This window comes from Phacochoerus africanus, chromosome 3, assembly GCF_016906955.1.
Source record: "Phacochoerus africanus isolate WHEZ1 chromosome 3, ROS_Pafr_v1, whole genome shotgun sequence".
Taxonomy (NCBI): Eukaryota; Metazoa; Chordata; class Mammalia; order Artiodactyla; family Suidae; genus Phacochoerus; species Phacochoerus africanus.
In genome coordinates this window covers 27,744,778-27,761,670 of record NC_062546.1, presented here as the reverse complement: position 1 = coordinate 27,761,670, position 16,893 = coordinate 27,744,778, and the positions used below count along the sequence as shown (strand labels likewise).

Sequence of the window (16,893 nt, the reverse complement as noted above, 5' to 3'; positions counted from 1 at the left end):
TGTGGTTTGGCATCTCTGGGCTGCCCAGCCCAGTCAGCACCTGAAGGTAAATGGGGTCTTGGAGAGCTAGGTGAATGTGTGATCTTGGTTTACAGCTCTGCTACCCTCCAAATCTGTGGCCAAGATATGCAGAGACCCACAGACTCCTGTGCTACAAACCAAACATCGCGCAAGGCCTGTGACCTGCAAAAGTACAGCGGATCAGGAGGCCGAGGAGCTTGAGAAACTGCAGCAGTAAGTTCCACCAGCAGTATTTGAAGAAGAATTCCAAGAACCTGCCTATTTTCTTTTTGGTTCTGTTAGGGGGACAGTTGCTATTTTTCTTGTCTTGGGAATTATGGCAGAGGTACAGGCTCTGCTCTGCATCTGTGATGATAGGTTTGAAAGTGGGAGTATGGACCTATCCTGGAGTATAAGCTAGTAAAAAAACTAATGCAGAGGTTAGGGTGGGAGAACTTAGTAGGATTCCAGTAAGATCCCACCCTTAGTGCTTAGTTTAGGTAGATCCCACCCTTTTATGGCTACCCAAGGAGGGAACTATTTTACAGCTATTACCTGTGGAGGGAACTGGAACTTAACATGATTAGCACTGGAGCTTGTCTTTTGTATCCTTCATTTCTTCCGTTCTTGTACTTCTTTTGAGAAAGGGGAGCTTCCTCTTAAAGAGGAACCCCAGTCTTTAAAGTAGCAGGAATGTTAGACTGTCTCATTTATTCTTTGCTCTAGAGATAGAGATAATGGCTGTGGAGAGAGTTGAAATGTTGCTGTGTGTGATGGGTAATTTTAATGATTATTATTTTTCTAGTTTTGTTATTTGCTTTGTTTTCATTTCATTTATTTATTTATTGTGGTTATCACTTAAACTCTCACCTTACAGATACAAATTCAAAGCACAGGAACTTGATCCCAGAATTCTTGAAGGTGGGCCCATCTTGCCCAAGAAACCACCTGTGAAGCCACCCACTCAGCCTATTGGCTTTGATTTGGAAATTGAGAAAAGGATCCAGGAGCGAGAGTCAAAGAAGAAATCTGAGGATGAACACTTTGAATTTCATTCCAGGCCTTGCCCTACTAAGATCTTGGAAGATGTTGTGGTAAGAGTGGGGAGACTCTGCCTGCTGGCAAAAGTGTCCTGCTTATTACCGAATATCCGCCCACTCGCAAATGTTTGAATAGATACTGTAATCAGGGCATCATATTAGGAGCTGTGGGTGATAAAGTAACATGCCAGAGTTGGATTTTGCTTTAAGGAAACTTCAAGTCCATTAAGGGAGACAATGTAGGTATAAGTAATATAGTGAGACAGAAGTGCTCTAAGAGAGATGACCGTTAAAAGTGCTATAAGAATTCAAAGGAAATAATGGTTTCTTCCAGTTAGAGGTTCAGGGAATGCTTTGTGGAAGAGGAAGCATTTGATCTGAGCCTTGACAATGCCTAGTAGTCATTCTCATCTTCCTATTGTTACTGTCATAATAGCTGACACTTTGACTATATGTGCCAGGCCCAGTATTGAGAACTCTGGGTAAACAGATCAGCAACGCACTAGGTAAGTAAGTAAGATGCTACTGAATTGATAATGGTCTACAGTAGTGGAGTGATTGTCAAATCCAGCTGGTTCTCAGAATCCTCTGGGGATCTTACTACATAAACAGATTCCTGGGCCCCACCCCTGGAGTTTTGATTTGTTAAGTGCAACATAGATTGATTAGAGAGAAGCCCGATGAAGACCTTAGTTTCTGATGCACAGTAAGCAGTCATGTTGTTAAATTGTTAACTATTGCACACTTACATTGTACTGAGTGCTTTTGTTGGTGGTGGTGTTTTTCGTTTGTTTTTTGTCCTTGCCTGTAGCATGTGGAAGTACATGCGCCAGGGAATAAACCCATGCCGCAGAAGCGACTCAGCTGCTTCAGTGATAGTGCTGCATCCTTAACCCGCTGAGCCACAAGGGAACTCCCTGTACTGAGTGTTTTATGTAGATTATCTTATTTATTTCTCATAACAACTCTTAAGAGATAGGTTCTATTTTTTTTTTTTTGTCTTTTTGCCATTTGTTGGGCTGCTTCCGCGACATATGGAGGTTCCCAGGCTAGGGGTCTAATCAGAGCTGTAGCCGCCGGCCTATGCCAGAGCCACAGCAACGCAGGATCCAAGCCATGTCTGCAACCTACACCACAGCTCATGGCAACGCAGGATCCTTAACCCACTGAGTAAGGCCAGGGATCGAACCCACAACCTCATGGTTCCTAGTCGGATTCGTTAACCACTGAGCCACGATGGGAACTGAGATAGGTTCTGTTTTAATCCCTACATTTCAGAGGGGGAAAGAGAGTTAAGCATTGTCTTATTATGCAGAACCAAGGTTTGAACCCATTATCTCCTTAAACACTGTATCATTCTACCCTACAATGCTGTTATCATTGTATATTTTGGCAAATGCAGTTTTTGAGTTTGATGCTGGCTGTTTGCACCTCTCTCCCTATGGAAATTTCCAGTGATTTCCTTCAACTTTTGGATTCTAGAGAAGTAAAGTATAGAAGGAGTCACAGATGTATTTATTCTCTTCCACCCTCTTCATGTTTTAGAGAGGGAGACTTTGAAAGAGGACTGTGGCTTGCTCATGGGAACATTTTTAAACATTGGTGGCAGAACTGAGGTTAGATGTCTTAACTTCTGGTCTTGGACTCTTTATAGCAAAAGAGCCTGTCTCTCAGAGCCTGAATGCATCTCGTCTGTCTGCCAATGTTGTCCCCATCCCTGTCCCCAGTGCTGAAGCTCTCTTTCCATGAGTCCGTATGATATTTCTCTTGCTCTCCCACTTGGCAAGGAGACAACGGGGCTGATGAGAGATGGGCTTGGGCAGCAGTAAGACATGAGGCAGGGATGAAAAAAAGGGCTCTTGGGGCAGAGATAGCGTGATGAAAGCCTTGAGCTCAAGGGTGTGAAATGTGAACTTGGTGCCGACATCTAATGGGCAGTTGGGGCACCACGGAGGTGGATGTGGTGTCAGTGAGTAATTTTAGCAGTGATATTTTAGGGACTTGGGGAGACCAGCAGGCTTTAAAAAAAATTTTTTTTTTCTATACTCCCTAAGATATAACATTGCTTCATGGTAATTTCCTAATTGCTCTGGGACAAGCCTGAGAACTTGTCCCAGGGCACGTGGGGCATGGCCTTAGGGAGAGGTACTCACCCCTAACATCCCATCCCATCCCATCGTATCCCCCAGCCTAGGCCGCTTTTCCTAAATCTGTCTCCCCACGTTGCCCACTTCCAACCATGTATCACCTCCTGAGAGAGGACATCTCTCAGCTTCCTTTCGGAGTTATCCTTCAGCTCCACATTCTGTTGGGTTTCTTCAGTGCACCTGTCAAAATCAGGAAATAGTTGATTTGTTACTTTTTCATTGTCTCTTTTCTCCAGTAGAAGTGTGAGCTCCCTGATAATAGGGACCATGTATATCTGTATTGTTCGCTTCTATTTCCCAGCACCTAAGCATCTCAGCCTAGGCCCTGCAATGTTGGATAACTGAGTGAGTGACAGTGTAAGCTGAAATGCACCAGCCTGTGTTAGACACGGGATTCGAATGGAATGAGGCACAGCCTTCGTGCTCAGAGTTTTCACAGGCTGGGGAGCAGACTGACATGGAAGCAAATAAGGACAGTGATACTAGTCAGCATACATTCACTGAACAATTACTACTTCTTGTAGATGCTGTGGACTGTGCAAAGGAATGCAAATGACAATATCCCTCCCCTCAAGGAGCTTATAACCAAAAACCTTAAAATAGCAAAATAAGAATCCTTCTCTGTTTGTAGAAATACAGTTTTCTTTTCTTTATTTTGGATTAAGCCCCTAGTTGGCTTTGATTACAGTGGAGGTGGGGCATGGCTGGACAGTTGCTACAAAGTTGATTTTCATAAATCACCTTTCTTGGAGTTTCCTTTGTGACGCAACAGTAACCCAACTAGTATCCATGAGGATGTAGGTTTGATCCCTGGTGTCACTAAGTGGGTTAAGGATTCGGTGTTGCCATGCACTATGGTATAGGTCGCAGATGTGGCTTGGATCTGGTGTTGCTGTGGCTGTGGTGTTGGTCAGCAGCTACAGCTCTGATTCAACCCCTAGCCTGGGGACTTCCATATGTCCCGGATGTGGCCTTAAAAAGATAATACAAAACAAAACTTATGGTTGCCAAAGGGGACAGGTTGGGGGAGGGGAGGGATGGACTGGGTTTGGGATTGGCATGTACACACTGTGGTATACGGAATGACTGGCCAGTGGGGACCTGCTGTGTAGCATGGAGAACTCTACTCAATATTCTGCGGTAATCTACGTAAGAAAAGAATCTGAAAAGGAATGGGTATATGTATAACTGAATCACTTTGTTGTATAGCAGAAATTATCATAACATTATAAACCAATTATACTTCAATAAAACTTAAATAAATAAATTTATATAAATAAAAGATTGAACCAACTGACTTTGAAGGCCACTCTAAGAAAGACATTCCAAACATGTTTGGAGCAGTTGTACATTGTTGGGCTTGAGGAGAAGTCTCCCAAGGTATAAATTAGAGTCTAAGAGTCTTCAAGTCCAAGGTGTAAATTTTGTCACTCATGCTTACTGTATTCATTCAGCAAACATTTATTGAATAGCTTATGCTTACCAAGATTTGTGTTAGGTTTTAGGGATTGATGGAATTACAGTCTCTACTCTTAAAACACTCACAGTCTGGCAGGAGGAGATGAAGTAAAACAAGTGCAGTGAAGTTTTTTGTATGTCCCATAATAGACCATGTAAAGGGGAGAGTGGCGTTAGTAGGTTCTGGGCATGGAGAGATCTATTGAAAGTTTTTCTAAAAGAGAAGGTGCTTTAGTGGAGCCTTGAAAAGAAGGGTTAGATGCTTCCAAGCAACCGGAGTATTTCAGACAGCACAAGCAAAGGTATTGAGATGAGAACCAGTGTTAAATCATTGTGGGTGGAGGGTGATGTGTAAGGAGGGGCAGGAGGTACAGCTGAATAGTCAGGTAGGGTACCAAGTTGTGAAGCACTTTGTATTTCTTTTTTCTTTTTGTCTTTCTTTTGTCTTTTTGAGGGCCGCACCTGCAGCACATGAAGATTCCCAGGCTAGGGGTCTAATCGGAGCTGTTGCTGCTGGCCTACACCAGAGCCACAGCAACGCCAGATCCAAGACGTGTCTGTGACCTACGCTACAGCTCACGGCAATGCCGGATCTTTAAACCACTGAGCGAGGCCAGGGATCAAACCCGAAACCTCATGGTTTCTAGTCAGATTCGTTTCCGCTGAGCCACGACGGGAACTCCACTTTGTATTTCATGCTAAGGAATTTGTTATACTGTTGTAGGTAGGCAATAGGAGCCATAAAACAATTTTAAGTCAGGAAATAACATGATCAGATCTTCTAACCATATAAGAAGATGCACTGGTGGAATGAGATAAGAAGCCCAAAGATTGTTAGAAGGCTGGTGGAATGGTCCAGACAATAGATGATGTAGCCTATGGCATGTCAGTGAAGAATTAGAGAGGAAGCAGAATAGAGAGCTAATGGGGGCAGCATGTAGAAGAGTTACTGAGGGATGTCTTGAGGTTGTTTTTTGTTTTTCTCTTTTGGCCACCCTGTGGCATATGGAGTTCCCAGGCCAGAGATCAGATCTGAGCTGCAGCTGTGGCAATGCCAGATCCTTAACCCACTGTGAGGGGCCTGGGAGCGAACCTGAATCCTCCCAGTGCTCCCAAGATGCTGCCAATCCTGTTGTACCACAGTGGAAACGCCTTAAGGTTGTTTGGATTTTTTTTTTTTTTAATCTTTTTGCCTTTTCTAGGGCTGCTCCCGTGGCATCTGGAAGTTCCCAGGCTAGGGGGCTAATCAGAGCTATAGCCATTGGCCTACACCAGAGCCACAGCAATGCGGGATCTGAGCCACGTCTGCAACCTATACCACAGCTCACAGCAACGCCAGATCCTTAACCTACTGAGCAAGGCCAGGGATCGAACCTGCAACCTCCTGGTTCCTAGTCAGATTCGTTAACCACTGCACCACGACGGGAACTCCTGGATTTTTTAAAAAATTGATCTGTTCATACCCCTCATTCAGAACAATAGCCTAAGAAATACTATTTTGCATTTAGGGTTAATTGCCAGATTCATGATCGAGTGTAAAGTCTATGAAAGTCAAAAAATACTTATGGAACAACTTTCTAACATAAGTTAGTTTTGAATGATGTGCATAGTTTGGTACACATAATTCAGTCTGCAAGGATTTGAGATGTTGGCAGTGTTTTGGCCACAAAGGGGAAAAGATCTTTGGAGTAGTTCAGTGTATTAGAATTATGGAATATAGAAATTAAATGCCTCTTTTAATCTGCCCTCAAAAAGATGTGAGAGTTAACAGTTTGGTGTTCTTTCCAGATTTTACTTTCTATTCTTAGATTAATTATGTGTACATTTTAAGGGAGTTCCTATTGTGGCTCAGCGGAAATAAATCTGACTAATATCCATGAGGATGCGGGTTTGATCCCTGGCCTTGCTCACTGGGTGGTTGATCTGGCATTGCCATGAGCTGTGGTGTAGGCCGCAGACGCGGCTCGGATCCTGTGTTGCTATGGCTGTGGTGTAGGCCAGCAGCTATAGCTCTGATTCAACCCTTAGCCTGGGAACTTCCATGTGGCGCAGGTGTGGCCCTAAAAAGCAAAACAAACAAACAAATAAATAAATAATGTATATGTTTAAAAAACCCAGAAAAATAATATTCTTTGTTTTAGCAACTTGTCCTTTCCCCCTCAATATTATGAACACTGTTCTATGTCAGGAATAAAGATTTATTTTATTTTTTTTGGTGTCTGTATAATATTCCGTTGTGTGGTTATACTATAATTTAAGAAGCATTTAATTTATTCTTTTTTTTTTGTCTTTTTGTTGTTGTTGTTGTTGTTGCTATTTCTTGGGCCGCTCCTGCGGCATATGGAGGTTCCCAGGCTAGGGGTCGAATCGGAGCTGCAGCCACCGGCCTACGCCAGAGCCACAGCAACACGGGATCCGAGCCGTGTCTGCAACCTACACCACAGCCCACGGCAACGCCAGATCCTTTAACCCACTGAGCAAGGCCAGGGACCGAACCCGCAACCTCACATGGTTCCTAGTAGGATTCGTTAACCACTGTGCCACGACGGGAACTCCCAAAAATACCTTATTTTAATTTATATTTTAAAAATTGTTGAGACTGAGCCTCCTGTCTATGTTTATAAATTGTTTGTTCTCTGCCCTTATTTGGCAAAAGGAAATAAAGCTAGCCCTTGCTCAATACTTTTTTCCATTTGCCTTTTGAGGGTAATGTTTTTGAATATAAGTTCTCATTATATTATACAGCCGTATGTGGAACAGGTTTATGAGAATGGACAGTATCTATTTTGTTCCTAGATAACATTTGGAAGTCCTTTTTGATTTTGTTGTTGAGTGATTAGGGTATAAAAAGGGAGAGAAACAATAAAATATTGACATTTATTTTCTGTTGTGGTGAGTTTCATAAATACCAAAAAAGGTTTTTGGGGGTTTTTTTTGTTTTTTTTTGTTTTGTTTTTCTTTTTAGGGCCGCACCAGCAGCATATGGAAGTTCCCAGGCTGGGGTTGAGTTGGAGCTACAGCTGCCGGCCTATACCTCAGCTATAGCAACTTGGGATCCAAGCTGCATCTGCGACCTACACCACAACTCACCACAGCACCGGATCCTTAACCCACAGAGCGAGGCCAGGGATCAAACCTCTGTCCTCATGGATACTAGTCAGATTTGTTTCCACTGAACAACAGTGAGAACTCTGAAGTGTATTTTTATTGACTATACAACTCAAATCATGTCTTTGTAATTTGCATTGGTTGGAGTGCTAAATACACACCAGTCTTATTTGGGTAAATAGCAACATACTGAAGTACTAGCTTTTTAAAAAAAAATCCTGGTATATGAACATCTAAGTTAATTAATCTTAACACACAGTCTAGTAGAGATTGTTCTGGGACATCTAACTGAATTGCTTACTCCTTCCAGGGTGTTCCTGAAAAGAAAGTACTTCCAGTCACTGTCCCCAAGTCACCAGCCTTTACTCTGAAGAACAGAATCCGAATGCCCTCCAAAGAAGATGAGGTGATTCCCTGGGATGGGGGTCTACCCTTGCTGCATAATCAATCTAGGCATTACTCTAATTTCTTTAAACTTAGTGGAATTCAAAAGCAGTCACTCTTATCTGGACTAACAATGGGAATGAACCATTTGCTCATTTTTTTTGCTCTTCAAAGAGCAAAGTAGTAAGGATACGAATCTTGGCTTTCAGTGGTAACTGGTTGCAGCTTATTTAGGTTATGTTTGTTTCTATTGCATTGAAAATTAGCCTATTGTTATAACATGGAATAAGAGTTGCCAAACCTATACTTTGTTTTGCTTGAGCTATTGTCACCATTCAGTGAGAGACTTTTAAAATTCATACTAAGCAGTTAACATCGCCCTGTCCTATCTCCATTAGCAACCCAGGGGTTGCAAAGTTGGCAATGTGGTGATGGTTCATGAAGTTGGTATACATAAACTGTCATTGATCAGGCTAGTTTCTTGTTACATCTCCCATTTTATCTATAAATATCCAGAGTTAGGGTAATTTTATAGCAGATCTCAAGCATAAGCCTTTTTATAGGTTCATTTGAAACTAAAATACACAGTAATCTTATGCTACCAGCTTGAACCCAAACAACTTACTTGGTCCTATTCTGGGTTTGGCAACTGGAAATAATCTCAGTCACATGTTTTAGTGCAATCTGGAGGCTGGGTCAAAGAAGAGGCCAAGGTATATGCTTGGCTAGTACCTTTCTTCTGTTCTCACTTTATTCACACTCCTTGATTGTTTTTACAACCTTCCTGTGAAAAATGTTAGATTCTTTAATAGTAATTGTGTTAGTTTTATCAAATGCTTTCACATCAGTCTCACCCCTGTGAGTTGGTAGGTGACTTAGTAGGTTGGTGAGTCAGTAGGTAGCCCTCTTTGATGAGAAAGAAAACTAAGACATCTAAGAGATTGAGTGACTTGCCTTAATTAATGACCTTGCTCATATAATGCCCTCTGACTCCACATTCAGAGGAAGTGAGAGAGAGTGAGGAATCTTGTTTCTAACTTGCAATTTTTTCCTTAGGAAGAGGAGGAGCCAGTAGTAATAAGAGCTCAACCTGTGCCATATTTTGGAATGCCTTTTAAGCCCCAAATTCCAGTGGGGAGAACTGTGGAAATATGCCCTTTCTCTTTTGATTCTCGAGACAAAAAACGTCAGTTACAGAAGGAGAAGAAAATAAAAGAACTGCAGAAAGGGGAGGTAGGTGTTTCCATTTTTTGCAAGCAGCAAAATACTATTCTTTGATTCCTTAAAGATAATCTTTTATGTTGCACATTTAACTATAAAATCACTGACTTCCTGTGATCCCTAAGAACCTTATGAAATATAAATAGGGCAAGTAATTTAAATAATCCTTCTGGCATAAGGAGGTTAAGTGATTTGCCCATGATCATGCTGCTAGTTATTGGCAATACTGGGAGGAAAACCTCGATTTCCTTTTGAACTCATTACTCTTTCTGCCATACCATGCTTCCTTGAAAACTGGCCTTGCCTATTTTCAGATTCATCCGGATATTCTGGAGCAGCTGCTGCTTTCTGGCTAGAAAGGCCTTATCTTAAATCTTAACATCTTCTTTTCTATTAGGTGCCTAAGTTCAAGGCACTACCTTTGCCTCATTTTGACACCGTTAACCTGCCAGAGAAGAAGGTGAAGAATACAACCCAGGTTGAGCCTTTCTGCTTGGAGACTGACAGAAGAGGTGCTCTGAAGGCACAAACTTGGAAGCACCAGGTGGGGATAGGGAGAGCGGCTAAAATGTGAATTGCTCGATTGTTGGTTTGTTGCAATAAGTAGACCCACAACCCTGACCTTCATCTGGGAATTAATACACCAGATCATTTCTGGGGGTCTCACTGTAATCAGGGATCCTCAAGCTTTTTCTACAAAAGATTGGATACTAGGTATTTTAGGTTGTACAGTTTACATATGGTCTTTGTCACATACTCTCTGTGTGTGTTTCTCTTTAAAGATATAAAAACGATGTTTAGCTCAAGGGCTGTACAAAAAGAGTTTGCAAGCTGGATTTGGCCTGCAGGTCTAAGTTTGCTAATCTCTATTTTAAGTGATCATCTGGGGAATTTGAGAACAGATAGGCCTTTTTTTTGCACGAGGAGTGTCTTGAAGATCGTATTTATTTCATCTATTAGAAACCATGTGAGAAACTATGTAGTGAGAATCGATTCTCAATATGGTGTGTCATTTTCTCAACATGGTATATTGTTTGCTCCTTATAGTTGACAGGTGGTTAAAAACAGTTAATTGATTGTTGACTGGTTTAATTGGGATCTAATTCTGCCCTGTCTGGAAAAAAATCCCCCTGAATCCCTAAGTTTGTCAGTACTGATATTATCTCTTATTCTGGGCTTTGTCCAAAAGAGACTCTGGCCTAATCTTTGTAGAAAGTTAACCCCTCTTGAAGCCCAAGAGATATAATTGGTTAAGTGACTAAATGTAGACTCCTTGTTGGCATTGTTCTCTAGGAAAACTTAGGACTGTTGCTTTGGAAGTGATAATGAATCTTTCAAGGACCATGACATAGAATGTCTGTGTAGAGGTTGTTTTCCATAATAAAAATTTTTTCTTAGGGAGTTCCTGTCATGGCTCAGTGGTTAACAAATCCGATTAAGAACCATTAGGTTGCGGCTTTGGTCCCTGGCCTCTCTCAGTGGGTTAAGGACCCGGTGTTGCCATGAGCTATGGTGTAGGTCGCAGACGTGGCTCATATCCTGTGTTGCTGTGGCTGTGGCGTAGGCCGGCGGCTACAGCTCTGATTAGACCCCTAGCCTGGGAACCTCCATATGCCGCAGGCACAGCCCTCAGAAGACAAAATAATAAGTAAAGAAAAAATTTTTTTTTTCTTAAAGTTTTTTGGATATATAGTAGTATGATGAACTTCCATAAACCTGTCACCTGGTTCTCTAGTGATCAAAACATGGAAAATTTTATTTCATTTAACTTACACCTACTTATCTCTTTACTGGACACTTCTACCTACACAAGATTACTTTGAAGCAAGTCCTAGTTGTCATCTCATTTCATCCAAAAATACTTGAATGTGTATCTTTAAAAACATAGGTTTTTTGGGGGGTTTTTTGTTTGTTTTTTTAGGGCCACACCTGCGCCATATGGAGGTTCTCAGGCTAGGGGTCAAATCAGAGCTGTAGCTGCCGGCCTACACCACAGCCACAGCAACTCTGGATTTGAGCCACGTCTGCGACCTACACCACAGCTCATGGCAACGCCAGATCCTTAACCCACTGAGCAAGGCCAGGGATCGAACCTGTATCCTCATGGATGCTAGTCAGGTTTGCTAACCCCTGAGCCATGATGGGAACTCCAAATATAAGGATGTTAACACTTTTTTTTTTTTTTTTTCGGCTTTTTTAGGGCCACACATGGGGCACATGGAAGTTCTCAGGCTAGGGGTTGAATTGGAACTACAGCTACTGGCCTACACCACAGCCACAGCAACTTGGGATCTGAGCCGCGTCCGTGACCTATACCACAGCTCAGAGCAATGCCAGATCCCTGACCCACTGAGCGAGGCCAGGGGTCGAACCCGCATCCTCACTTATACTAGTCAGATTTGTTTCCATTGTACCACAATGGGAACTCCTAAAATATAAGGATTTTAGAAAATACCACAATCACACTTTAAAAGATTGACGGTAATTCCTTAATAGTGACAAGTAGTCAACATTCAAATATCCCCAAATCTTTCACTTTTAAACAGTTGAATTGTTTATATCTGGATCCAAAGTCCATATCTTTTTGTTGTTGTTGTTGTTGTTGTTGTTGCTATTTCTTGTTTCTTGGGCCGCTCCCGCGGCATATGGAGGTTCCCAGGCTAGGGGTCGAATCGGAGCTGCAGCCACCGGCCTATGCCAGAGCCATAGCAATGTGGGATCAGAGCCGCATCTGCAACCTACACCACAGCTCACGGCAACATCGGATCATTAACCCACTGAGCAAGGGCAGGGACCAAACCCGCAACCTCATGGTTCCTAATCAGATTTGTTAACCACTGCACCACGACGGGAACTCCCAAAGTCCATATCTTACATTTGTTTGATAAGTCTTTAAATTCCCTTTAATCTATAGGCAGCTCTACTTGCATTTTTTTTTTTTTTGGCTTTTTGCCATTTCTTGGGCCGCTCCCGCGGCATATGGAGGTTCCCAGGCTAGGGGTCGAATCGGAGCTGCAGCCACCGGCCTACGCCACAGCCACAGCAACACGGGATCCGAGCCACGTCTGCAACCTACACCACAGCTCACGGCAACATCGGATCATTAACCCACTGAGCAAGGGCAGGGACCAAACCCGCATCCTCATGGTTCCTAGTCGGATTCGTTAACCACTGCGCCACAATGGGAACTCCTCTACTTGCATTTTATTTGTTGAATAAATTGGATTGTTTGTCCTGTAGGTTTTTATAATCTGGATTTTGGTTATTGTATGTCCATGGTGTCGGTCAATATGCTCCTCTATCTCCTGTATTTCCTATAAATGAGTAATTAGATATAGTGCCTTGGTTAAATTCTGGTTAGATTCTTTTGGGTGTTGGAGGGGGAGAATACAGATGATCACATCAGGTGTATATAATGTCTACTTATTTATCTTTTGTTGTGTTAAGATAGGCCTTAAGAGTATCTTAAAGATACTTTCTAGTTCTCAGTGGGTTCAGATGTTGTTGGTCTGATCTGCATAATGTAAAGGATTTTAATTGAGATTTAGATCAAATCACCTGCTGTCTTTATCACTGAAATAGATCAGAAATCTTAGAACTTGAGTCATTGAGGTGTTATGGATATTTGTATGGCTGCTTATCTGACAGATTTTTCTTTCTAATAGCTGGAGGAAGAACTAAAACAGCAGAAAGAAGCAGCTTGCTTCAAGGCTCGTCCAAACACCGTCATCTCCCAGGAGCCCTTCGTTCCTAAGATAGAGAAAAAATCCCTTACTGGTAATATTTCATGGGTTCTTAGGGGATTGGGGCAGAATTGCCAGACTTCCTGGGACTCAGTTGTGTCAGTACCATACTGTGTTAATCAGAAGCATTTGCCCATAGAGGATCTAGAGTTTTCTCCCTCTAGATCTTTGTTGAATCCAGCAGCCATGTTGATTTGTAGACTATGTTGGGGTCAGATTCACAGAATGAGAGCTTGGGCAGAGGCAGCTGGCATTTCAACAGTTATACTTTCTCCTGCCCAGAGAGGAGCAAGTACGTAAGTGAGGGAGGGAGAGCCAGGACCTCTTTCTGGAGTCCACTGAAGCAAGTCTTAGGTAGAAAACATTTGATTCCTTAAGCACTGGGGAGCATGTCAGAAAAGTGGGATTCTTCTAAATCTGTCTCAAATACTGTGTAGTGGTTGTTTTTTTTTGTTTTGTTTTTTTAATAGGGCCGCACCCGTGGCATATGGAAATTCCCAGGCTAGGGGTCCAATTGAAGCTGTACCCACCAGCCTACACCACAGCCACAGCAATGCTGGATCCTTAACACACTGAGTGAGGCCAGGGATCAGACCCCGTCCTTATGGATACTAGTTGGTTTTTTATAGCTGAGCCATGATGGGAACTCCTCACTATGTAGTTTTTGAGCAAGCCACTTCATCTCTGTGCATCTTGCTTTTCTCCTAATTAAATGATTTCTAAGGGCCCTTCCAACTCTTAAAATGTTAGGACTTTTGTACATGGTTCACACTGCCTTTCTCCTTGTTGGGCTTCCTTCGTTCAGAGCTCAGCCTTTCTGTTGCCTTGCATGTCTGTGCCACTTGCTGGATCTATGGCGCTAGGTTTATGCGAGTCCTTGTGCACCAATATTCTCTCTGTCTCTGCTCAGAGGGCCTTTCTGGTTCTCTAGTCCAGGAAACTTTTCAGCTGGCCACTGAGAAGAGAGCCAGGGAGCGGCAGGAGCTGGAGAAGAGAATGGCTGAGGTGGAAGCCCAGAAAGCTCAGCAGCTGGAGGAGGCCAGGCAACAGGAAGAGGAGCAGCAGAGGCAGGAACTGGCCAGGCTACGGAAAGAATTGGTAACTGGGCAGTGTGAATGCTGACTAACCCATGCTTATGTCTGTTTAATCTATACCTTGCCTTATTCCAGAAAGGATCTAATGTGGCTTACAAGAATGCATCAAAGATGAGTGAAAACGAGAAGTCACACAAAGCAAGGGTGGTGACAGAGTTGAGATGTAAAGGAGGCTAAAGCTGCGTACATTGTGATCCATGGATCTGCTAAGTTTGTGCCATAATCGTGGCCTTTTTAGGAACCAGCATGTCAGTTACAAAACTCACAGTGGTCAGGAGATATAAATAAGCTAGTTATTTGAAGAATACATTTATCCTTGACACTAAATTCAGTCAGAATTTCTTCCAGGGGCCTTCATAAGGAGGACATCATATGCTGTAACTGTGCACAGTGGTACATTCTTTAGCACTTTTTTTTTTTTTTCCTGCCACACCCATGGCCAGGGATTGAACCTGTGCCACAGCAGCGATCCAAGCTGCAGTGACAACACTGGGTCCTTAACCTGCTGTACTCCTATAGGACTCTTTATTTAACTTATTTTTATTATTTCCTTAAGACCTAAGAAAATATGTTTTACAATTTGAATACATTGGTAGGGGAAGGACATGTGTGACAACTGGCTTTTCATTTTCCTCTTAATACTTGAATCAGGTTCCTTGGAATTATAGTGTGTATTGGTCCAGGTGGCCCTCCATGCTAACACTAGATGATTTAGATATTAGTTTTCCAAAAAGAAAGCTTAATTCCCATTAAGGACCCTTTCAGTAGAAGGGCAGCAAGCCACATTCACTGCATTGATGAGGAAGAAGACAGTTTTAGCTGGAACTTCATATGATTAATAAAAGAAAGAATATAGACAGTTTTAGCTGGAACTTCATATGATTAATAAAAGAAAGAATATAGAAATATGTAAGTTGTTGAGGTTTTGCTCAAAGTGCTAAGCCAGCAGCTGATACAGCTGTTGGCAGGAGCGACTGGTCACAGGAAAGCTCTAGGGACAAACTATTAAAGGGACTAGCTTCTCAACAAAATCCAAGCTACCATTTGCTGATTGGATGAAAAAAAAAACACAAAAAACCAATACAATCCTTAGTCAGATAATACTCACAAAATCAGCCTCTTTAATAGCTTCAAGTGTTTTGATTTTTCTTCAGTGCTCTCATTAGCGCTCCACTAATCTGGCTTGATTCAGGGTTGATTTTAGACTGCCAGAAGGGTGGGTGGGACCATGCCTTCTCCCAGCAACCCTTCCTGGTTATTGGCTCTGTTTTTTCGGTTCATGCTTTTGGTGAATATTAAGACTCAGTAAACTTAAGATTGTACTCTGGCAAATTCTTCACATGTATCTTGTCTCTGCTGCAATTGAGTATAGTCCTCTTATACCTTCGTACTGAACAGCCGAATTGGAGATAGAGACAAGCTGAGGGTCCAGCAAGATCTGAATGAAACCTGCTTGGGCTCCGAAGCTCTTGTGCTTTACTGCTATACTGCATTGCCCTTTTTTACCCCTCTTTCTTTGAATTAGTGACTGGAATTTGCAAAACTATGCAAAATTTTTCTCCGGAAGAAAAATAAAAACGTAAAGTGTGGTTCTCTAACATCCTTATCAGTGGTAACTACATATTTTTTTCACTCTGCAGGTGCACAAGGCAAATCCAATACGCAAGTACCAGAGTGTGGAGGTCAAGTCAAGTGACCAGCCGCTGACCATGCCTGTATCGCCCAAGTTCTCCACTCGATTCCACTGTTGAACTTAGCTGCGAGCTGATGCCACTTGGGAACCAGAGCTGCTCCTTCCATCAAACCAGGAGGCTTCTTTGTCACGGGGGCATGGAGAGAACCCATTTCTCCAGGCTTTTCCCTACCCATGACCCACAGAGTATGCCGGACAAGTGTGGACTCCAGTTTCATTGAAACTTGTTTTTCCTATGTTATTGTGGCTAATAGTGAGACTCACCTTATGTATGTCTCAGCCGGACTCCGTGTAGTCATTTCCTTTGAACCATCAGTTGCCCTTTAATATGGGTCTTAACTCTGACTAGAATTTAAAGCCCTTGCATTATTAGTACAGTGTAATTTCTATTGCCCTTGCCCCTCCCCCCTTTTCCTATTTTAATCAGAAAATAAAGATAGTTAAATACTGAGATAGGATTTATTAAGTCATGGATTAAATGAAGAGCCATCAGTAGTATGTCAGATTCTTTCCTCTGATCTGTGCAAGATGAATTTAGAGCTAAGGAGCCCTTCTTTATGAGGGAGGAATCCTCGTAAACTGCCAGATGCGGCAGACTTACTGGAGGAACCTCACGGCAGCCATCGGTGGCTTCAGGCAGAGCCGCTGTGCAGGCTTGTTCTTCCCTTATTGGTGCTGATGATAACAGGGAATGCTGAGCAGTGCACTTTGAAGTCCTCCAGTGACCTGGACTGGAATAAATAGGTTTGTCTTCCCTCCCTGATTTTGTTATTTGATGTTTTTAAATCTGTCAAGCCCCTCTGGAGGTCACATCTTATTGGGGAAGTGAGTACTTTGAAAGGAGCTAGGGACTTTTAAAAGCATAGCCTCTATCCTTAAAGGAAAGTGCTTTGTGACTTTTTTTTTGGTCTTATGTCAGAATATCCTTCCCTATGTTGTTAACTCCCTCCTAGGAACCACTCTGGAGGTCTGTTATGCCTTCAAAGTGTGTTTTTTTCTCATCTG

The 16,893-nt window shown here is 42.5% G+C and overlaps 1 protein-coding gene across 10 annotated transcripts in view; it reads left to right on the top strand.

Moving 5' to 3' along the window:
* The window catches only part of TPX2 (TPX2 microtubule nucleation factor), a 55,245-nt gene extending 38,594 nt beyond the window's left edge, over window positions 1-16,651 (top strand). For 9 of the 10 annotated variants that reach the window (XM_047771377.1, XM_047771379.1, XM_047771383.1 and 6 more), the window contains 8 exons: window positions 96-234; window positions 878-1,094; window positions 8,064-8,159; window positions 9,194-9,370; window positions 9,756-9,902; window positions 13,024-13,135; window positions 14,012-14,199; window positions 15,836-16,651. In XM_047771377.1, coding sequence (XP_047627333.1) covers window positions 96-234; window positions 878-1,094; window positions 8,064-8,159; window positions 9,194-9,370; window positions 9,756-9,902; window positions 13,024-13,135; window positions 14,012-14,199; window positions 15,836-15,946 — 1,187 coding nt within the window. In that variant the 3' untranslated portion in view covers window positions 15,947-16,651. The remainder of the gene's footprint in view (window positions 1-95; window positions 235-877; window positions 1,095-8,063; window positions 8,160-9,193; window positions 9,371-9,755; window positions 9,903-13,023; window positions 13,136-14,011; window positions 14,200-15,835) is intronic. The other variant, XM_047771386.1, reaches the window with a different exon arrangement.
* The last annotated feature ends 242 nt before the right edge of the window (window positions 16,652-16,893 follow it).